The sequence below is a fragment of the Bos mutus genome, chromosome 11 (genome assembly GCF_027580195.1).
Source record: "Bos mutus isolate GX-2022 chromosome 11, NWIPB_WYAK_1.1, whole genome shotgun sequence".
Lineage (NCBI taxonomy): Eukaryota > Metazoa > Chordata > Mammalia > Artiodactyla > Bovidae > Bos > Bos mutus.
This window is the reverse complement of record NC_091627.1, coordinates 94322049-94345764: the sequence shown is the minus strand read 5'-3', so window position 1 is coordinate 94345764 and position 23716 is coordinate 94322049. Positions and strand designations below refer to the sequence as shown.

General features: G+C 37.6%; 1 protein-coding gene across 2 annotated transcripts in view; it reads left to right on the top strand.

Moving 5' to 3' along the window:
• The window catches only part of EXOC6B (exocyst complex component 6B), a 728809-nt gene that overhangs the window by 518793 nt on the left and 186300 nt on the right, over positions 1-23716 (top strand). For both annotated transcript variants that reach the window (XM_070379801.1, XM_070379802.1), the window contains exon 19: positions 17873-18014. In XM_070379801.1, the coding sequence (XP_070235902.1) occupies positions 17873-18014 (142 nt within the window). The remainder of the gene's footprint in view (positions 1-17872; positions 18015-23716) is intronic.

Below are 23716 nucleotides of genomic sequence, written 5' to 3'. Positions count from 1 at the left end.
TTATTCATAGCTTTTTTTCCAAGGAGCAAGCCTCTTTTAATTTCATGGCTGCAATCACCTTCTGCAGTGATTCTGGAGCCCAAGAAAATAATTCTGTCACTATTTCCATTGTTTCCCCACCTATTTGCCATGAAGTGATGGGGCCAAATGCCATGATCTTGGTTTTTTGAGTGATTGAGTTTTAAGCCAACTTTTTCACTCTTTTACTTTCATCAAGAGGCTCTGTAGTTCTTCTTTGCTTTCTGCCATAAGGATGGTGTCATCTGCATATCTGAGGTTATTGATATTTCTCCCGGCAATCTTGATTCCAGCTTGTGCTTCATCCAGCCCAGCATTTCTTATCATGTACTCTTCATATAAGTTAAATAAGCAGGGTGACAGTATACAGCCTTGACCTACTCCTTTCCCAATTTGGGACCAGTCTGTTGTTCCATGTCCAGTTTTAACTGTTGCTTCTTGACCTGAATACAGATTTCTCAGGAGGCATGTCAGGTGGTCTGGTATTCCCAGCTCTTGAAGAATTTCCCACATTTTGTGGTGATCCACACAGTCAAAAGTGTTGGCATAGTCAATAAAGCAGAAGTAGATGTTTTTCTGGAACTCTCTTGCTTTTTCAATGATCCAGTGGGTGTTGGCAATTTGATCTCTGGTTCCTTTGCCCTTTCTAAATCCAGTTTGAACATCTGAAAGTTCTCAGTTCACATACTGTTGAAGCCTGGCTTGGAGAATTTTGAGCATTACTTTGCTAGCATTGGAGAAGGCAGTGGCAACCCACTCCAGTACTCTTGCCTGGAAAATCCCATGGACACAGGAGCCTGGTAGGCTTTAGTCCATGAGGTCGCTAAGAATTGGGCACCACTGAGCAACTTCACTTCACTTTCACTTTCACTTTGCTAGCATGTGAGATGAGTGCAATTGTGCACTAGTTTGACCACTCTTTGACATTGCCTTTCTTTGGGATTGGAATGAAATCTGACTTTTTCCAGTCCTGTGAAGTTTAAATATCTGTAAAGTCGTTTGAAGGGATTACGGACAAGGTCCTAAGTATAAGGGAAAAATCACTGTAATTTTTAAAACAAGCCTGACTATATCAAGATGATCCACTAACAATTTAACTGCCTGCCTAAACAAAACTTAAAATTCTATTTAGGAAGGTAAGATAATCTAGAGCCTCTATAGCATCTTATTTGCCATATGAAACAAAATTTCTTAACAGGATAATAAGCAGAAAAAACTGAACCTTAATCAAAACTTGAAACAGTCAATAGAGGCAGAGTATTAGATAATCCAGATATTTATGCTAGGAAACAATGATTTCAAAGTAACTATGATTAATATGTTAAAGAGGAACGAATGGACAAAATACCAAAGCAAAGAAAAAAAGATTATACATTCTTTGTACAGATATTAAAAAGCAAGTGTGTATTCTAGTATGCTGTGCCATGCTCAGTCACTTCAGTCATATGCAGCTCTTTGCGACCCCAGGGTCGCAACCTGGACTGTAACCTGCCAGGGTATTCTGAGGCAAGAATACTAGAGTGGGTCACCCATGCCCTTCTCCAGGGGACCTTCCTGACACAGGGATCGAACCCCTATCTCCTGAATTACAGGTAGATTCTTTACCAATGAGCCCCTTGGGAAGCCTGTATTCTAATATATAGCAAAATACAAAATCTGTAATGAAGAACTCATTAGGTGAAGTTTTTAAAATGTATTACATGGGATTTAACAACAGACTCAACAAAGTCGAAGTCAAGATTTGTAAACTCAGAGATCTAATATTAATATTTTTAAAAAAGTAAACTTAAACACATATATAAAAAAATAAATTTTTAAATTTTAAAACTGGTAAGGAGCATAAAAGAGAGATGCAACATAATTGAAAGGTATAATCTATATGTCTTTGGAGTGTCAGAAGGAGAGGAGAATGAAAATGGTACAGAAGCATTACTTAAATAATGCTTGAGCATTTTCTGTATCTGAAGAATTGTATCAATCCACAGATTTTTGGAAGATCAATAGGTATTGGAACCCCCTGAGGCTTTGGCTAAATATTAACTGTTCATGCATAGGGTGAAAAAAATCCATGAGGTTAGGCAAAAAACAACTTCTGGGGCACAGAAGCTGAGCACAATTGCCAGAATTCACATAAGGAAGGGAAATGGTCAAGTTCCTACTTGTAAGATGGAAAAGTAGAACTTCCAGAAGAGTAGAGACTCTAAAGTTTAACCACAGCTTGTCTTAAGCATTGAAAACCTGAGACCTCATCTCACCATTAGGACCAGAGCAATGTTTGGCAGGGGCTTCCCAGGTGACTCAGTGGTAAAGAATCTACCTGCCAGTGCAGGAGACACAGAAGACACAGGTTCCATCCCTGGGTTGGAAAGATCCCCCGGAGAAGGGAATGGCAACCCACTCCAGTATTCTTGCATGGAAAATCCATGGACAGAAGAGCCTGGCGGGGCTACAGTTCAGCGGGTCACAAAGAGAAGACAGGACTGAGCACACACGCACAACAAGGTAACTGGAGAAAAGATGATTTCTAATCCCTACATAAGTTTGTATGCCAACAAACCTCCAAATTTCAAAGTGAAAGAAAAAAAATGGAGCTGTTTGTTTCAACAAAAGTCAACGCTCTTTAAAGAAATTCATAAAGAAGAGAGACTGTAAAAGGTTAAAGATGCATATTATAAACCCTGAAGTAACACTGCATATATAAAACAAGGAGCAGTAGCTAATAAGCCAAAAATAGAGTTAAATAGATTCATAAAAATATTCAGATAATTCAAAAGAAGCCATAAAAATTGGAAAATAAGAGATTGGATGAAAAAAAAAGCTAAGATCTAAGTAATCAAATTAAATCCAACCAATTCTGTTATTTATATTGTACCAATACTCTGAATAAATGGCAGAGAATAATTATTTTGGATAACTAGAGTTATTCAACTGTATTATAAAAACACAGATAGGTTAAAAGTAACAGGAAAGAATAAAGTTACACCATGTAAACACTAATCATAATAAAGTCGAGTTTCCATATTAATATCAGGTAAAGTAATCTCAGAAGAAGGAGCATTCTAGGGATAAAGATTGATATTTTATATTGATAAAATGACCAATTTGTTAAGGATATATTGCAGTCTTAACCATGGCTACATTCAGCAATGTGTGAACAAAATTTTAAATTCATGAACCAAAAAGAAACTGAGGACTGCAAACATAAACAAATACAGAATTGCAACTAGTTAACACTCCTTCAGTTCAGTTCAGTGGCTCAGTCGTGTCCGACTCTTTGGGACCCCATGAATCGCAGCACGCCAGGCCTCCCTATCCATCATCAACTCCTGGAGTTCACTCAGACTCAGGTCCATCAAGTCAGTGATGCCATCCAGCCATCTCATCCTCTGTCATCCCCTTCTCCTCCTGCCCCCAATCCCTCCCATCATCAGGGTCTTTTCCAATGAGTCAACTTTTCGCATGAGGTGGCCAAAGTACTGGAGTTTCAGCTTTAGCATCATTCCTTCCAAAGAAATCCCAGGGCTGATCTCCTTCAGAATGGACTGGTTGGATCTCCTTACAGTCCAAGGGACTCTCAAGAGTCTTCTCCAACACCACAGTTCAAAAGCATCAATTCTTCACCACTCAGCTTTCTTCACAGTCCAACTCTGACATCCATACATGACCACTGGAAAAACCATAGCCTTGACTAGACGGACCTTTGTTGGCAAAGTAATGTCTCTGCTTTTGAATATGCTATCTAGGTTGGTCATAACTTTCCTTCCAAGGAGTAAGCATCTTTTAATTTCATGGCTGCAGTCACCATCTGCAGTGATTTTGGAGCCCACAAAAATAAAGTCTGAGACTGTTTCCTCATTTCCCCATCTATTTGCCATGAAGTAGTGGGACCGGATGCAATGATCTTCGTTTTCTGAATGTTGAGCTTTAAGCCAACTTTCTCACTCTCCTCTTCCACTTTCATCAAGAGGCTTTTGAGTTCCTCTTCACTTTCTGCCATAAGGGTGGTGTCATCTGCATATCTGAGGTTATTGATATTTCTCCCGGCAATCTTAATTCCAGCTTGTGCTTCTTCCAGTCCAGCGTTTCTCATGATGTACTCTGCATGTAAGTTAAATAAGCAGGGTGACAATATACAGCCTTGACGTACTCCTTTTCCTAGTTGGAACCAGTCTGCTGTTCCATGTCCAGTTCTAACTGTTGCTTCCTGACCTGCATATAGGTTTCTCAAGAGGCAGGTCAAGTGGTCTGGTATTCCCATCTCTTTCAGAATTTTCCACAGTTTATTGTGATCCACACAGTCAAAGGCTTTGGCATAGTCAATAAAGAAGAAATAGATGTTTTTCTGGAACTCTCTTGCTTTTTCGATGATCCAGCAGATGTTGGCAATTTGGTCTCTGGTTCTTCTGCATTTTCTACACATGGACATCACCAGATGGTCAACACCAAAATCAGATTGATTATATTCTTTGCAGCAAAGATGGGGAAGCTCTATACCGTCAACAAAAAACAAGACCAGGAGCTGACTGTGGTTCAGATCATGAACTCCTTATTGCCAAATTCAGACTTAAATTGAAGAAAGTAGGGAAAACCACTAGACCATTCAGGTATGACCTAAATCAAATCCCTTATGATTATACTGTGGAAGTAAGAAATAGATTTAAGGGACTAGATCTGATAGAGTGCCTGATGAACTATGGAATGAGGTTTGTGACATTGTACAGGAGACAGGAATCAAGAAAAAGAAATCCCCAAGAAAAATAAATGCAAAAAAGCAAAATGGCTGTCTGAGGAGGCCTTACAAATAGCTGTGAAAAGAAGAGAAGCGAAAAGCAAAGGAGAAAAGGAAAGATATAAGCATCTGAATGCAGAGTTCCAAAGAATAGCAAGAAGAGATAAGAAAGCCTTCCTCAGTGATCAATGCAAAGAAATAGAGGAAAACAACAGAATGGGAAAGACAAGATCTCTTCAAGAAAATTAGAGATACCAAGGGAACATTTCATGCAAAATGGGCTCGATAAAGGACAGAAATGGTATGGACCTAACAGAAGCAGAAGATATTAAGAAGAGGTGGCAAGAATACACAGAAGAACTGTACAAAAAAGATCTTGACGACCAAGATAATCACGATGTTGTGATTACTCACCTAGAGCCAGACACCCTGGAATGTGAAGTTAAGTTGGCCTTAGAAAGCATCACTACGAACAAAGCTAGTGGAGGTGATGGAATTCCAGTGGAGCTATTTCAAATCCTGAAAGATGATGCTGTGAAAGTGCTGCACTCAGTATGCCAGCAAATGTGGAAATCTCAGCAGTGGCCAAAAGGCCTGGAAAAGGTCAGTTTCATTCCAGTCCTAAAGAAAGACAATGCCAGAGAATACTCAAACTACTGCACAATTGCACTTATCTCACATGCTAGTAAAGTAATGGTCAAAATTCTCCAAGCCAGGCTTCAGCAATACGTGAACCGTGAACACTCCTTCAGTAATTGATAACACAAGTAAAGAGAATATCAGTAAGAATATTGAAGACCTGAACAGCAGTATCAAATAATTTGACTTAATTGGCATTTATAGTTCCAGTAAACAAAGCATTCAGTAAGCAAGAGCATATTCTGGACCATAAAACAAGTCTCAATAAATTCAAAAGGAGTAAAATCATATGACTATTTTGCCATCTGCAACAGAAATAAATTGGAAATCAGTAACAGACACATTTATATAGCTATAGTGCATCATCTTTTTTTTTAATATAAAGGCTGGACTTGATTTTTTATTATTATATTAAATTTTGTGTGTGTTTATGTGAGTTACTGTTCTATAGTTTTCTGTTCTTGTTTTGTCTTTCCATTTATTTTTATGAGTGATGTTGATTTCATAAATTTATAAATATTTCCCCCATCTATTTTGTGAAAGATTTTGTTTAGAATTGGTTTAATTTCTTCAACAGAAAGATTTTTAAATACAAATTAAATTTCTTTATTAGAAATAAGCTCATTCAGTGTGTGTGTATGTGTGTGTCTGTCTGTGTGTGCATGTGATCATCTCAATAGATGCAGAGGAAGCATTTAATTGAATACACTTTCATGAAAAAGAGACTTTTGGTAGACTAATCTAGTCTTTTCTAATCTGAAAAAGGGTATCTATGAAAAACTTACTGCTAATATTTTAGTTAATGGCAAAAGACTGAAAAAGGCAAGATTGGAACAAGGCAGGTTATGTTTGCTTTTACCATTTCAATAGAGTATCCTGTTGGAACTAGTAAGTGCAATATGGCAAGTAAAAGAAATAAAAAGCATATTACTTAAAACAGGGAAAAATTAAGCTTTTTTTCTTTTTTTAAAAGATCACACTATCTTTTTATTCTTACAATATATTTGTTGAAAAAATAAGGAAACCACAAGAGAAAGACTCACAAATTGGACTACATAAAAAATTAAAATTTCTGCATTACCAAATACACAGTACACAAAGTGAAAAAAATCAAGTCACAAAATCAAAGATTTGCAGCGTGTAAAACCACCACCACCACCACCAACAAAAATGCCCACTGTTGTCTATATAGAAAATCCTAAGAGATCTACAAAAAAGGATATTAGAACTAATAGTTTAGCAAGATCATAGAGTACAAAGTCACTATGCAAAACAATTCTATTTCTAGGTACTAATAATGAAATAATTAGAATCTGACACTAAAAATCAATATAATTAAATAGCATCAAAAAACTGAAAGTACTTTGTAATAGGCAAAATATGTACAAAATTTATACACTCAAAACTGCAAAACGTTATTAGCAAAATTAAAAATCTAACTAAGTGGAAGCATATACTATGTTTATGGATGCAATATTGTTAAAATGTCAGTCCTCCCATTACTAATCTGTGGCAGTTCTTCTCCAGACTTCTGAGTGAGAATTAAGCCTTAATGCTCTAAGCCATCCATTATATGTAATAAATTAATATTTCTTGCATTCATGTAAAATCATACTAGCTATACCAATCTAGAGGAAATTGAGTATACATGTTAACAAGCTGATTTCAAGATTTATATGAAAATTAAAAGGACCTAAAATAAAGACTATCATGAAAAAGAAGAATAATGTTTGCAGAACTTTATGCTGCCTGATTTCTATATCTACTCTAAAGTTTGGGCTGTTAAAGACAGTGAAGTATTGGCATAAAGATAGACAAAAAGATCAATGGACCTGAATAGGGAGTCTCAAAATAGACCCACATGTAGTGGTCACTTGATTTTCAACAAAGGTGCCTATGCAGTGGGAGAAAGATGAGTCTTCTCAATAGATGTGTTCAAGCAATCCAGTATTTGAATTGACAAGAAAATTAGTACTGACATCTATCCCACACTATTAATTAAGATGGATTATACAGCTAAATGTGAAAGCTATATAGTAAATTGTCTAAAAAATGAGAATATCTTCAAGACTTTGACTTAAGCAAAGATTTCTTAGACAAGTCATAAAGGGTATTAGCCATAAAAAGAAAAGTTAATACTTTATCAAAATCTTACATTTCTGATCATCAAAAAAAAACCACCATTAAGAAAGCAAAAAGGCAAGCCAAAGAACATGTGAGAATATTTTCAGTACTTGTATCAAATCAGTCATCCAGAAAATACAAAGACCTTGTACAAATCTCTAAGGAAATGTTAGATCACACTTTCACCCACCCTCAGTGTGGACAATCAACTTAACTGGTACTTTACAAAGGAGGATATACATTTGCGCAACAGGCCCACAAAAATATGCTTTAATAGATTTACTCACAAGGGACTGTAGATTGAAACTGCAATAAGATGCCACTATATGCTGGTAAAATAGGAATTAAAAAGACTTATAAGACCAAGTGTCAAAGAAGATACAGAACAACTCTCAGTACATAGCTGGTAGGAGAATGAAATAATACAATCACTCTGAAGAACTTTGACAGTTTCTAATAAAATTAAGCATACTACTAACAAACTCGGAGAAAGCAATGGCACCCCACTCCAGTACTCTTGCCTGGAAAATCCCATGGACGGAGGAGCCTGGTGGGCTGCCGTCCATGGGGTCGCGAAGAGTCGGACACGACTGAGCGACTTCACTTTCACTTTTCACTTTCATGCATTGGAGAAGGAAATGACAGCCTACTCCAGTGTTCTTGCCTGGAGAATCCCAGGGACTGGGGAGCCTGGCGGGCTGCCGTCTATGGGGTCACACAGAGTCAGACATGACTGAAGTGACTTGGCAACTAACAAACTATGATCCAGCAGTTTCACTCCTAGGTATTTTTCCAAGGAAAACAAATAGTTCCATTTGAAAGACTATTCACAGGGCTTCCCTGATGGTCCAGTGGTTAAGAATCCACCTGCCAATGCAGGGGGCACAAGTTCGATCCCTACTCGGGGAAGATCCCACATGCCACGGAGCAACTAATTCTGTGTGCCACAAGAACTGAACCGGTGCTCTAAAGCCCACAAGCCACAACTACTGAGCCCTCATTTCACAACTGCTGAAGCCTGTGCACCCTAGAGCCTGTGCTCCGCAATAAGAGAAGCCGCTGCAATGAGAAGCCCGAGCACTGCAACAAAGAGTAGCCCCCACAGCTAGAGAAAGTGCATGCATAGCCATGAAGACCAAGTAAGGCCAAGTATAAATAAGTAAATAAATCTTTAAAAAAAAAGAACACTCCTTGACATAAATCATAGCAATATTTTAAAAGACAATTCATAATAGTGCCTACCTAGAAATAAACCAAATTGGTATCAATAAGAAAAATGAATAAACAAATTGTGATTTATTCATACCTGTAAGGTTTTTCTTTTTTTTTTTTTTAATGAATGAAGTTCAAGAAACAGGCAAAACATATCTATGGGCTTTAGAAAAGTTACGTCATGGTGCCAGTGGATCTACTGATTTGAAAGGGGGATGAAGAACTTTCACGTTTTGTGGAAATATTTCACATCTTGATCTGAATGTCAGTTTTAGAGGGTTTTACATATAAAAGTCATAAATGGAAACAGTGACAGACTTTATTTCCTTGGGCTCCCAAATCACTTCAGAAGGTGACTGCAGCCATGAAATTAAAAAGATGCTTGCTCCTTGGAAGGAAAGCTATGACAAACCTAGACGGCATATTCAAAAGCAGAGACATTACTTTGCTGACAAAGTTCCGTATAGTCAGAACTATCATTTTTCCAGTAGTCATGTATGGATGTAAGAATTGTACCATAAAGAAGACTAAGCATCGAAGAATTGATGCTTTGAACTGTGGTGTTGGAGAACACTCTTGAGAGTCCCTTGGACTGGAAAGAGGTCAAATCAGTCAATCCTAAAGGAAATCAAATTGCCAACATCCTCTGGACCATTGAAAAAGCAAGAAAGTTCCAGGAAAATATCTATTTCTGCTTTATTGACCATGCCAAACCCTTTGACTGTGTGGATCTCAATAAACTGTGGAAAATTCTGAAAGAGATGGGAATACCAGACCACCTGACCTGCCTCTTGAGAAACATGTGCAGGTCAGGAAGCAACAGTTAAAACTGGACATGGAACAACAGACTGGTTCCAAATAGGAAAAGGAGTACGTCAAGGCTGTATATTGTCACCCTGCTTATTTAACTTATAGCAGAGTACATCATGAGAAAGGCTGGGCTAGAGGAAGCACAAGCTGGAATCAAGATTGCTGGGAGAAATATAAATAACCTCGGACGTGCAGATGACACCACCCTTATGGCAGAAAGTGAAGAGGAACTGAAAAGCCTCTTGATGAAAGTGAAAGAGGAGAGTGAAAAAGTTGGAAAAAAAAAAAAAAAAAAGTTGGCTTGAAGCTCAACATTCAGACAACTAAGATCATGACATCCGGTCCCATCACTTCATGGCAAATAGATGGGGAAACAGTGTCCGACTTTATCTTTTTGGGCTCCAAAATCACTGCAGATGGTGACTGCAGCCATGAAATTAAAAGACACTTACTCCTTGGAAGGAAAGTTATGAACCTAGACAGCATATTAAAAAGCAGAGACATTACTTTGTCAACAAAGGTCCGTCTAGTCAAGGCTATGGTTTTTCCAGTAGTCATGTATGGATGTGAGAGTTGGATTATAAAGAAAGCTGAGCACCAAAGAATTGATGCTTTTGAACTGTGGTGTTGGAGAAGACTCTTGAGAGTCCCTTGAACTGCAAGGAGATCCAACCAGTCCATCCTAAAGGAGATCAGGCCTGGGTGTTCATTGGAAGGACTGATGTTGAAGCTGAAACTCCAATACTTTGGTCACCTCATGTGAAGAGCTGACTCATTTGAAAAGACCCTGATACTGGGAAAGATCGAGGGCAGGAGGAGAAGGGGATGACAGAGGGTGAGATGGTTGGATGGCATCACTGACTCAATGGACATGAGTTTGGGTAGATTCTGGGAGTTGGTGACGGACAGGGAGGCCTGGCGTGCTGTGGTTTATGGGGTCACAAAGAGCTGGACACGACTTAGTGGCTGAACTGAAAGGAAATCAATCTTGAATATTTATTGGAAAGACTGATGGTGAAGCTGAAGCTCCAATACTTTGGCCACCTGATGCAAAGAACTGACTCATTGGGAAAGACCCTGATGCTGGGAAAGATTGAAGGTAGGAAGAGAAGGGGATGACAGAGGCTGAGATGGTTGGATGGCATCACCAACTCGTTGGGCATGAGTTTGCACAAGCTCCGGGAGTTGGGGATGGACAGGGAAGCTTGGTGTGCTGCAGTCAATGGGGTTGCAAAGAGTCAGACACAACTGAGTGACTGAGTAACAAAGGTCATCAAGCTGTATATTCTTAAGATCTCCATATGTACAGTTTGTGATCATACCTCAATAAAACCATGGGTAGCGAAAAGTATTTTTAAACAGTTTCTTGTGTTTCTTGAAAAATGACTGAGAATAAGAGTGAAACAGGTGGGTGAGTCTGAGAACCAGGTTTATGGCATCTATTACATCCCTCCTCTGACACCTCCTTCCATCTACATCCTAGTTTTCTTTTGACTCTGCTTTTTCATTTGAACTTATTAATTTTTTCATGAGAAATTGATTAGGGATTATTTCCCCTTATTTACTTTGTGTTGTGTTTTTCTTATTTTTGATTTACTAGAGGTTCACCATCTCATTGTAGACTCTACTAATGTCATCAAATAACACCACATACCTTGCCTAGGATATTTTAACTATCACCCTTGGGCTTAATTTTCTGTAGTTATTAGGGAATATTTGTTTATCTAAAATAGGGCTTTGTGAATCTTTTGATGAGTGGATATTTATATAGATTCTCTAATTGAATTTGAGATTACTCTTTAAACAGGATTATAATCCTTCCTATGACATGGATACAGTTGTAGGAAAAACTGCTTGGACAGGCTATATGATTTTTAAGATGGTTTAGATATAAAGACTTTGCCATGGGGTTTCTGCAGCACATAGGAAACAAAGTTCAAAACATGGGTCACAGACAACAGGAACGTATGGGGTGATCCAGAACTCTGCTCTCTGAACGTGGCTTCTAGAATATCCATTCTAAGTAAATGGGAAGTGTAGTGCTCTGGGAATGAAGCGGCTGTACCCGTGTCTATGGGATACTGAGGAAAAAGAACAAGACAGCATGCTTGTTCAGTGAAGAAAGGACAGCCGGAAGAAACTGTGTACAGTCGTGGCCAGGGCAGAAGGTTAAGGAATTAGAGGCATGGGTACACAGAAAGAATGAGCAGTGTATAGGGTGGATTTACTTCTCTCTGAGTAGTTCTTACTTGCCTTGCTAGAACAGTTTCTGTGTCTGAACTTTTCTCTTTCACAGTGAAATAACTCTTTAAATAACTAGAGAGAGATAAAATTTGACACATTATACCGTAAGCAATGGAGTGTTACTCAGAGAGCAGAGAAGAAAGTTGGTGTGAAAAGACAGCTCTTTCACAGAATAGTTCCTCGCCTTCTTTCCTTACTTTGAAACTTAAGATTATCCACAGAGAGAAATTTGGCTTTTACCACTTAAAGTCATATAGTTAAGATTCTTGATGATCTGGAAGTCAGATCTGATCCCAGTAGGTTGACAGAGAGCTGTGGTTGGGATTCGTTCTAAACATCTGTGAATCCAGTGTTCTGTGGATGCTTACTTAGATGGAGAAGGGAGAAAAAAGAAGTTTTCTTCTTGTCCTCTTCATTCCCTTACCCACAGTCTCAAAACTACAGAAAGACAATATAATAAGTATCACAAGGACTTTTACTGGCAGGCAGAATCAAATGATAAGAGCCTTTGGAGTTTGACAAGGCTGAATTCACATCTTTGGTCCACAACTCATAAGGTATTTTCATATGGCTTAAATTCTCTACCCTTATCTATAAAGAGAGGGTTAAATACCTCATGGGGTTCTTGTGAGAATTATATGAGAAACTATTTTCAAAACACTTGGCACATAGTCAGTGCTCAATATATGGAAGCAGCTGCTCTGGTGATGGTGGTAGGGTTTGTGGTGATACTGTGGGTGATGATGCTTTCTCTAAACTGTTCACCTCTACTCGTTTTTACTACTATGACATAGCACTAAGTATTGTATAATTGAAGTACGTAGTAATTGAAAGTTATGAATACTAAGCTTTCTGTATTTATTTGAAATCTGTGAGATTCCTATGTATCTTTTTTAGTTGTGTTTAGTTATATCTATGTATGAAACAATGGATGGCATCTCCCTTTTTGTAGAAGAGAATGAGATAGCCCCAAAGCATAAAGTTGGATGGCAGTGTGTACCTACTTTGCAGTCTAGAACTGTTGCTTCATTTAGATACACCAAAGTTTTAAATGCCATAGTGTCTTTCCTTGCAAATCACATAAATTTCAAGGAAATGTAGATGCATGAAATGACACTGCAGTAAATCATTTAGTGCAAAGTTTTATGTTACAAGGGAGACTGTAAATAGAGAATAGGAGGTAGATGGAATAATTCAAATTAGATGATGTGAATCTGCATGTATTTTTGAAGGAAGTGGGTTGATTTGGTTACTAAAGAGCTCCATGGTGAAAACCAAAAATGTATTATCACAGATCTTGACTTATGCCCAGTGAGGGTCCTCACTATGGTACTAAGCCTGACTTTGAATTTACAATATGAATTTTCACCAATGTACTCTTCTTGGTTTCCCAAAACTTTTTTTTAAAAAAGGTATTTTAAATGAATTGATAAGTAGTATGAACTATTTAAGTCCTTTGGTAATTGACTTTTAGTTCATTTAGTTGATATTTATTGACTCTCTTGGAATACGGAAATATTGTAGCTGCATCAAGAGGCAGTATGATGTTGCCTCTAGAACTTTTTATAAGACTGCATGACTCAAATCTCCCTGCATCCCAGGTTCCTCATATATTCAAAATATGATGATAACACTTAGGTCATTTTTCATCTTCTCTGACATTCTATTTCTATTCATGTGTAGTCTCTGTACACTAAGACTATCATAGCCTCATAAGATATAACCTAGTTGTGATTATCTAGGTTGTGATTTGAAAGTGTTCCTGGGGGCATCCAAAGGCAGTTTTGGTCAGATTAAGTTTTTTTATGTTCCAGATTCTTATCCTGGTCCTAGAGTTTGGCGGTTCATCCCTAGAAAGAATCTACTTCATAAACAGATTACTTAATAAAGAGGGTGAAAGCACCAATTTTTATTGCTTAATGCTTTGATTATTATTGCCTGAGTTACTGTTTATCCTTTCTTAGAAAACCTATGGATGCTGTGGTAACCAGAAGTAAAAAGGGAAATGGGAGAATGAATAGCAGACTGTGAATTAGCAAAGCTCCAAAATGCTTTCTAGAATTAGAAAAAATGTTTAACAATGAAAATATACATTTCTGCAATTATCACTATGTTTGGAAATAAAGAATTAGCTTGAGTGGGAGGAAATGGGGTGGAAAGTGATTGGAGGACAGTTAAGTAATTCAGTATGTTAAGGTAGTATATAGCATATGGTCAAGTACAAGTGCCTTTGGTTCTATTGATATCAGCTGATAGATTTGTTTCATGTTAATGCTAAAGTTGATAAGCTGTTTAATATTTTGAGATAAATAATGATCGAACCCAGGTCTCTCACAATGTAGACAGACGCCTTACTGTCTGAGCCACCAGGAAGTCCAAGAATCAACTAACTTGTCCTAAATTGCACTTCTAAAAAGTGATGGAGACAAAAATTCAAACCTTGGTCTTTCTGATTGTGAGCTATCTTATTTTAATTTTATTAGGTCGATTTTGCTTCTCCTTGGCAATCTGTTTTGACTGCTCGAAACAAGCTTTTCAAATGTTATCTTCTCAGACTCCAGCTTAATTGGACTTTTAGCTGTTTAATTTTTACAACATCTCCTTGTTCAGTTTGTTAGGACCTTTAAATATCAATCTTGGCCTAGATAATTATTTTGGACTTCAAGTTAAAAAGCATGCCCCAGCAGATACGCAGAATTTGAAGAGTTGGCTCCTGAGCTACTACTGTCCTACCTGTTTGGACCTAGTTTTTATGTCTTGGATAACCTGTCAACCCTGTTATTATCTGAACCTGTTTCTGCCCAACTGTTCCAGTAGAAGACAATGTAAGATTTACTGTTGCTTTTTAGGTAATGATTTACTGGAAAGATACAGATTTAGGATTGGGTAGAAGTAACAAATAGCTGTATTAGTTTGTCTAAATTTCTTAACCTCACAGAGAAGTGAGGTTTATTCATCTACAAGAAAGAATAATGCCAACTTCTTGGGGTGATTGGGAGAATTAAGTGAAATAACATAAGATGCCAGCTGCCTAAGACAGAGTGTCTTTCCCTTTTCTCTGCCTTTTGATTTGCAGTGTTATCTCTGGACTTACAGTTTAGTCTTTCCTAATTGCTTCACTGCACTCCCACTCTCATTGTTGAAAAGCCATAGAGCTTCTCACAGCTTTGATCTGCCACCTCTGAGTGTTCACATGGGACATAGCCTAACAACTGTGTTGAATTATATGGCTTCTTGGTGGCACCTGTTCTAGGTTTCCAGCATGCCATTTAATGTGGATTTCTTTTTGTGACTTTTCTCTTTAGGCTACTTTATGCTTCCATTGCCTCATTCTGACTTGGTCTCTATTCCCTAACTTAAGTATTTCCATTTGTTGTCTAAATCACCTACAGAGTATGGGTCTTCAGAACATACAAACAGAACCATCTAGAGGAGGAACATTTTTAGAATGTGTAATTTCACTGTTTATTAGTAATTTTTTATTCTATAAAATAGTTTTAAATCAAATAAAATTTAGAAAGTTTCTTTCTTTCTTTTTTTTTTTTTTTTTTTTACTTTCTCAAAGGTAGAAGCCAGACATACAAATCATAAAATATGTCTTATTTAATTGTGGAAAAAATGTTACAGTACTCATGCTGGTGATTATGCAACTAAGTGACACTCAGAAATATCTAGGAACATTGTAAATCAGAACATAAGGTAGGCAGAGCTATTTATAGTTAGGTATTTGGAAATCTGGCTTCTACCCATGTTCCTCTTCATATATACACATGTACATTATGAATCATTCTCATTCTAGTAGATTCAAGAAATAACCTTAAAGGAATTATCTGAAGTATATAAAAAGGCATGCAAAATTTAAAACTTCATTCTGGTATTGTTTGTTCTATTTGTTCAATTTAAAGCCTGCTACTTTTGTAAAAGGGCTTCCCTGGTGGCTCAGTGGTAAAGAATCTGCCTGCCAATAGAAAGGGGTTCAGTCTCTGGGTCGGGAAGATCCCCTGGAGAAGGAAATGGCAACCCACTCCAGTATTCTTGCCTGGGAAATCCCACGGACAGAGAAGTCTGGAGGGCTGTAGTCCATGAGGTTGCAAAAGAGTCAGATGTAATTTAGTGGCTAGACAACAGCAACAACTTTTGTAGAAGGCCCTGGCCCAGAGAAACATGTGGCAAAAAAAAAAAAAAAAAATGTATATGAAAACTATAGTCAGAATCTGGTATAATAGGAAAAAAAAAAACCCATAAACCATCAACAACAGAAGAATGGACAAATGAATTATGGTATAGTCCTAAAATGGGATACTGTGGAATAATTAAAGGAATAAACTACAACCACATGTATTTCATTAAAAAAAAAAATTCACATTCATAACATTGAGAGCAAGTTGTAGAAGGATATCCTGTGTAGTAATAGAAAGTTCCAAATACATAAAATAAGATGTTGTTTTTTATTATATACTTGTCATATAGTGTTTTTATAATACAAATGGTATACTTAAAGTAAGAAATGGTCACCTCTGGGGAGAGGGAAGAAAATTATTTAAGGAGGCCATATAGGGCTGTTGGGAGAAGGCAATGGCACCCCACTACAGTACTCTTGCCTGGAAAATCCCATGGATGGAGGAGGTAGGCTGCAGTCCATGGGGTCGCTAAGAGTTGGACATGACTGAGCGACTTCAATTTCACTTTCATTCATTGGAGAAGGAAATGGCAACTCACTCCAGTGTTCTTGCCTAGAGAATCCCAGGGACGGGGCAGCCTGGTGGGCTGCTGTCTATGGGGTCACACAGAGTCGGACACGACTGAAGCGACTTAGCAGCAGCAGCAGCATAGGGCTGTTGACTATATTTCTAATGTTTAGTGGATATGTGTGCTCGTCATAAAATTATATATATTTTTCTGTATGACTGAAATACTTCATTATTTCACAAAAGAAGGATCCACTGAGTAATATGAGGAGTCAGACTTTTAAAAACTTATCAGGCTTTTCAGACCAGACGATAAATAGCAGAAATAAAATGAATATACATCTGGGGAAGAAATGGATATGTTCTCCATACTGTACAACTCAGACCTGGGACTAAAATATAATTCACTAGTGTAAAAATGAATCTTTCAAAGAAATAGCAAATTACTAATTTTGATATCAGTGTTTTAAAAATTAGCTTAGAGTATGTGCTTATAAACTTCAGTGCTTATTTTCTGAGAAAATTTACCCTTTTATTAATTTTTTCAGAAAACTCTTTTGTTTTAAACCATTCTTTTCATTTATTTTTTTATTTTTTATTTTTTAAATTTTATTTTATTTTATTTTATTTTTAATTAATTTTATTTTATTTTTAAACTTTACATAATTGTATTAGTTTTGCCAATTATCAAAATGAATCCACCACAGGTATACATGTGTTCCCCATCCTGAACCCTCCTCCCTCCTCCCTCCCCATACCATCCCTCAGGGTCGTCCCAGCACTAGCCCCAAGCATCCAGTATCGTGCATTGAACCTGGAAACTTTACAATATTGTATTAGTTTTGCCAAATATTGAAATGAATCCGCCACAGGTATACCTGTGTTCCCCATCCTGAACCCTCCTCCCTCCTCCCTCCTCATACCCTCCCTCTGGGTCGTCCCAGTGCACCAGCCTCAAGCATTTTATATGTGTTAAATCATAAAGTAGTAAACACTTTGGTTTCTAGATAAGTTAGGAAATTGTTTTCATTTGCTCTTTAAGAACTACAGTAGTTTTGAAGGGATTGCTGAAATTTATTCTCTCTGGAAACATTCCTTCTCAGTTTAATTAAGATTTTGAGTATTGTTTATCTATTGTTGATTTAGGGGAAAAAACATTTTGTGAATGAAGAGCTGGGATTTATGAATTTTAGCTGAGTATTATAGTGACATAACTAAATAGTGATGGAGCTAATATTTAAGATGTTTGCCATCAGGTGCTATTAATTTCAAAATTATTTGAAAGGAAGGGTTATCATGATGGAGAAAACCTTTAAAGAAATTCCTAATTGAAAAATAAATGATTTTAATTTTTGTTGGAATTTCATTTTAATCCATCAACCTTATGATTTGCTTTCTTGTATTTCAGGGAAAGGTGGCCCAGACAGCATGTATGTCAGCTTGCAAGCATTTAGCCACATCTTTGATGCAACTTTTGCTGGAAGCTGAAGTAAGGCAGCTCACCTTGGGAGCATTACAGCAGTTCAACCTGGATGTCAGAGAATGTGAACGTAAGACAGGAAACCATCTCTTTGTTTGTTTGTTTTACCTGCCTGCTCACTACTGCAGGAAAAAAGCTTTAGGTCTGTGGGGTTTTGCTCCTAAAGGAGTCAAAAAATACCTAAGTGACAGAAATAATTTGTAGGTCTAAAAGTAAGAGTCTGTCAGCAAGCTAATTTGAACATCCAAAAGTGCATAGGCCTACATATAGGAAAAAGACCCCTGGCCGCATGGAAGTCTAGGGGGAATACAAGGCAGACATGCATTTCATACACAGCAAAGGAAACCTGATTAGTTCATAGACTTCAAAAGAATGCAGTTCTCAACCATTTGCTTTTTATCTTGTAATTTAAAATTATTTTTTCATCTTATGTGCAAACTCTTCTTAGTCTAAAGAATAAATGGAGTATGCATTTATCAGTCAGAAATGCTTTCTATGACAGGTAGAAACAGAAAACCTTAGGCAGAGTTGTTAAATAGGTTTTGATTTTCTCAGAGACCGTGGGTTGCTGTACTAATTTAGTTGTTCAGTGATGTCATCAAGGACCCAGGCTCTTTTGTTCCCTCTCCTCTGTCACACTTAGGAATATAGAATTTTCCTCCTCATCTATATTATAGTCAGAAAGGACTCACATTCAATGGACAAAAAAGGTGCCAAGATCACCTAGTCTTTTTTATTTAAAAAATTAAAATCTTTTCAGTAAACCCCTAACAAACTTTCCTGTATGTCTCGTTGATCAAAATATAGTTGTATAATATTGAAGAAGTGAATGAGTCTTATTTTCGTGTGTAATTAGTAGATTTATCACAGTCCAGATTCTAATCTAGTTTCATAAATAAATAAATTATTCATTACATGCAAAATATATATATATAGGTGTATGATCACCTCCAGCTCTCAGGGAGGCTGGGGGATTGAGTATCTGGCAGAGTGAAAGAGGAGCATCATTCCTGACATAGTTCATTTATCATGAATCATCTACTTGGAATTAAACATGAAATCAGGCTTTGGTTAGCAAAGAAGGAAGGGATGAAAAGTGTGTGCCATCGGTGCACATCTCACTGTGCCATCGGTGAGAAATGAAAATGAACTAAAATGATATGACTTCTGGAAACTTCTGTTTCTAGAAAAATTAAAATAGTGAAAAATTACATAAGTGTACTAATACTTCTGCCTCACCTTTTTATTTTTCTACTGCTAATTGGTTTCCTTTTGTGGACATTTTTTTTTTTAATGTACCACGCAACCACAGGATCTTAGTTCTCCAACCAGGTATTGTACCTGGGTTCCCTGCAGTGGAAGCGTGGAGTCCTGACCACTGGACTGCCTGGGAATTCCACCTCTTGGTTGACTTTTGATGGCTAGAAATTAAGGCTATGCTATTTTTAGTTAATTAAATAAGACTTCCAGTTCCAGCATCATGGTGTAACAGCTATCAAAGTCACCCTTTTGCCACAAACAGCTCTAAAACTGGATTAACTGTATGAAGCAACCTTTTTCATGCATTAGACAGCAGACAGCACACGACTATGATCCTTCAAAGGGGAAGTGCACAAGGTAACCTTGACATTTGCTCTTGTTTTCTGTCTAAGGGCACTATCCAGACACAGCACAGAAGAGTAGAACCCCTATAAAAAGCTGTGTTTTACATAGGAAAATACCCAGAGATTGGCATATAGAACTGTTGAGACACCTTAGCTTAGGTTTATGGACCAAGGTACCATAGAGCAAGGAGTTGTTTAGAGAAATAGCTCTAGAAATATGCATTGGAGATCCCTTGAGTCTTTGATCAAAAACTAAGTTGCCATGTGTGGTGTAAAACTCTGGGAGGCTTAGCAGAGAATAGCCACTAAGGAGTTATGAGCTGAATAGGAATGCCAGATGTCACAGAGTGCTAGGAAGCTCTGGAATTCTGACCAACCAGAATGGAAAGACCACCCTAACATATTGTGCATTCAGTAATACCCTTAAAAGTTAGGCATTAAGAATACTTTTCAAGCTCTGGAGTAAGAGCTAATCTTGATCCACCCTAATAAAGCCTAATAACAAGACTTGACAAGATGAAGGTAATCCACCAGTAAAATAACTGCCTGCCAAAACATTCAAGAGTCTTTGAAGGAAGAGGAACATGAAAATGTTTTCAGATTCCCACCATCTAGCATCTATAATTTCACATCAAAAAACTAAAATTTGGGATTTCCCTGGTGGTACAGTGGATAAGAATCCACCTGCCAATGTAGGAAACACAGGTTCAGTTCCTGGTCCAGGAAGATTCCACATTCCGCTGAGCAACTAAAGCCTGTAAACTATGACTGATGAAGCCCATGCGCCCTAGAACCAGCAGGCTGCAACTGCTGAGCCTGTGTGCCTAGAGCCCGTGCACAAGAGGAGCCACTGCGATGAGAAGCCCGCTCACTGCAGCTGCAGATGAGCCCCCGCTCTCTGCAAGTGGAGAAAGCCTGTGTGCAGCCATGAAGACCTACTGAGACCAAAAAAATAAGATAAACATTAAAAAATTTAAAAAACCCTAAAATATGACAAATATGTAGGGAAATATGACCCATAACAAGAAAAAATGAAAAATAGAAATAGACCCATTGATTATACAAATGTTGAAAATAGTGGGCAGGGCCTTTAGAAAACAGAATATAGTCAATAATATAAAGGAAAAGGTGGAGTGACTATAGCTGAAATCTTTTCCAGGTTTGATTAAAAAAAGTGTTAACTCACTGATTTAAAAAGCTTAACAAATTTTTAGCAAGATAAACGTATAGCCACGCCCAGGCACATTATGGTCACTAAAAATAGCAATAAAAGAGAAAGTCTTCAAAGTAGAAGAAAATACACATTACATAAAAAAGAACAATGATAAGAATTAGAAACAGTGCAATCCAGAAAGCAGTAGAAGGACATCTTTACAATACTGAAAGAAAAAGTCTGTTAATCTTAACTCAAAAATTCTTTTTCTTGTGAAAAATATCCTTCAAAGATAAAGGTAAAATATAGACATTTTCAAATATGGAAGTTGAAAAAAATTGTCACCAGAAGATCACCACATTTAAAAGTTGGTTTTTCATGTTGGAAGGAAATTATACTACCTGTCTGTCACCCCAGCTCTGCAGTGAAGATAACATTGTTCAAAGATGTAAACCACAGTATCTCTTTCCTCACATCTTTTTGTAGAATCTTGACACTACTAAGAATTGACGTCTGTTAGAGGGAAGTGTGCAGTATTGTATGCATGTTCAAAATTATTTAATTGAAAAAATAATCAACATCTAATTCCCCTTCTCTTGAATCTGAGCAAGCTTGTGACTTGATTGTAACCCACAGAATGTGGCAAAAGTGGCTTTTGTGGCTGGATCATAAAAGACAGTGCAGCCTCCACGTTCTTAGCTGCTGTATATCAAGTCCCTCTACCCTGAGGTGTCCATGCTGTGAGGAAGCCTAAACCAGCTCATGTGGACAGACCACATGGAGGAACTCTGGTATATGACATATAAAACTGTATGCTGTTGCTACTGTGTTTTGTTGTACTCCTTCAAATAGTGCTAGATTTTGTTCTGACCTAGAATTGCATTACTGGTTGGATCCTTTTGAGATTTGTTTTTCATTTATATTAGGTCTAGAGCAACCTTTTGTCTCAGTCAGATTTAACCCCAAATCTAAAGCAATGCCCTTTGAAATATTCTACCTCATTACCCCAAGTATATGAAGATATTTCAACTCTGGCTGGTGGAAACCCAAAGTATGCCTGGCTATATAAGAACTCCACAAATTATTCCGCCATTTCTTTCTTATAATTCTTTGCCCAGCCTTGGGTAGTTTCTTCTCATGCTATCCTATGCTATGCTAAGTCACTTCAGTCGTGTCCAACTCTGTGCAACCCCATAGATGGCAGCCCACCAAGCTCTGTCATCCCTGGGATTCTCCAGGCAAGAACACTGGAGTGGGTTGCCATTTCCTCCTCCAGTGCACAAAAGTGAAAAGTGAAAGTGAAGTCACTCAGTCGTGTCCAACTCTTAGCGACCCCATGGACTGCAGCCTTCCAGGCTCCTCTGTCCATGGGATTTTCCAAGCAAAAGAGTACTGGAGTGGGATGCCTTTGCCTTCTCCGATAGCATCCAGCAGCCATAGAATTTTTTCTAGAGTTTGCTCAGCTTTATGTCCATTGAGTCCAATGATGCTATCTAACCATTTCATCCTCTATTACCCTTTTCTCCTTTTTGCCTTCAATCTTTCCCAGCATTAAGATCTTTTCCAACAAGTTGGTTCTTTGAATCAAATGGCCAAAGTATTGGAGCTTCAGCTTCACCATCAGTCCTTCAATGAATATTCAGGGTTGCTTTCCTTTAGGATAGACTGGTTTGATCACCTTGCTGTCCAAGGGACTCTCGCGTCTTCAACACCACAGTTCAAAAGCATCAATTCTTCATGGTCCAGTTCTCACAGCCATACATGACAACTGGAAACACCATAGCTTTGACTATGCAGACTTGTCAGCAAAGTGATGTCTATGCTTTTTAATACACTGTCTAGGTTTGTGATAGCTTTCCTTCCAAGGAGCAAATGTCTTTTAATTTTATGGCTGCAGTCACCATCCACAGTGATTTTGGAGCCCACAGAAATAGAGTCTGTCACTGCTTCCACTTTTTCTTCTTCTACTTGCCATGAAGTGGTAGGACCGGACGCCATGATCTTCGTTTTTTTTAATGTTGAGTTTCAAGCCAGCTTTTTCACTCTCCTCTTTCACCCTCATCAAGAGACTCTTTAGTTCTTCTTCACTTTCTGCCATTAGAGTGGTATCATGTGCGTATCTGAGGTTGTTGTTATTTCTCCCAGCAATCTTTTTGATTCCAGCTTGAGCTTCGTCCAGCCTGGCATTTTGCAGGATGTACTCTGAATATAATTTAAATAAACAACCAGTACCATTGGTTGAATAGGAAAATCTGAATTATTGGGAATGACTTGTGACTGCATTTTTGATAGAGCTAAAAGGTAAAGAGGGATGAAGGGTGATAAGCTAAAATATATTAACCTTGAGGAGGAGGAGCACTGAGAGAATAAGGAAAAGGCCCATCTTATAGCCCAATTCGGAAATTTATTTTATATGGAAGAATGAACAGTTTCTACTTTAGACAATTTATAGGTGAATTGGTATCCTTAGTAGAGAGCCATATTTCAGTTAATATTGAGGAAGAGAGACCATTTAATGAAAAGTTGGAAACTGTGCAAATAGTTTGTTAATTTTGCAAAAGGAGTTCCAGGGGCCAGTGTCTTATCTGAAAAGCCATTCAGTATCTGTAATAGCCTTTTGTAATTGGGATCAGCTTGAAGCTAACATTTGTAAAGCGTGACAGTGCCTCTAATAACCCTATTACCACTGAAATTTTTTCTCCGTATATTGAGGAGCCTCTAAGGTTCATTGATTTAGAATTTAATGTTTCATTTCTGATTGGCATTAATTTGTCTGTCAAAAAACTTTTCATGGACATTTATTTTAATTTAAAAGAAAGAATTCTATGTCTTTTGCTATACCATCCCCCTCATTTTCTTCTTTAGATGCTCAGTGGTCTATAAAAAATCTTAAAGAAATGATACATAAGATTCACATAACTATACAGAGGCGTATTAAAGCAACTCCAAATGACAAGATAATTAACACTTACATCTTTCTACCCAGTGGTGTGTACGTGAGGTATTTTTGCTATT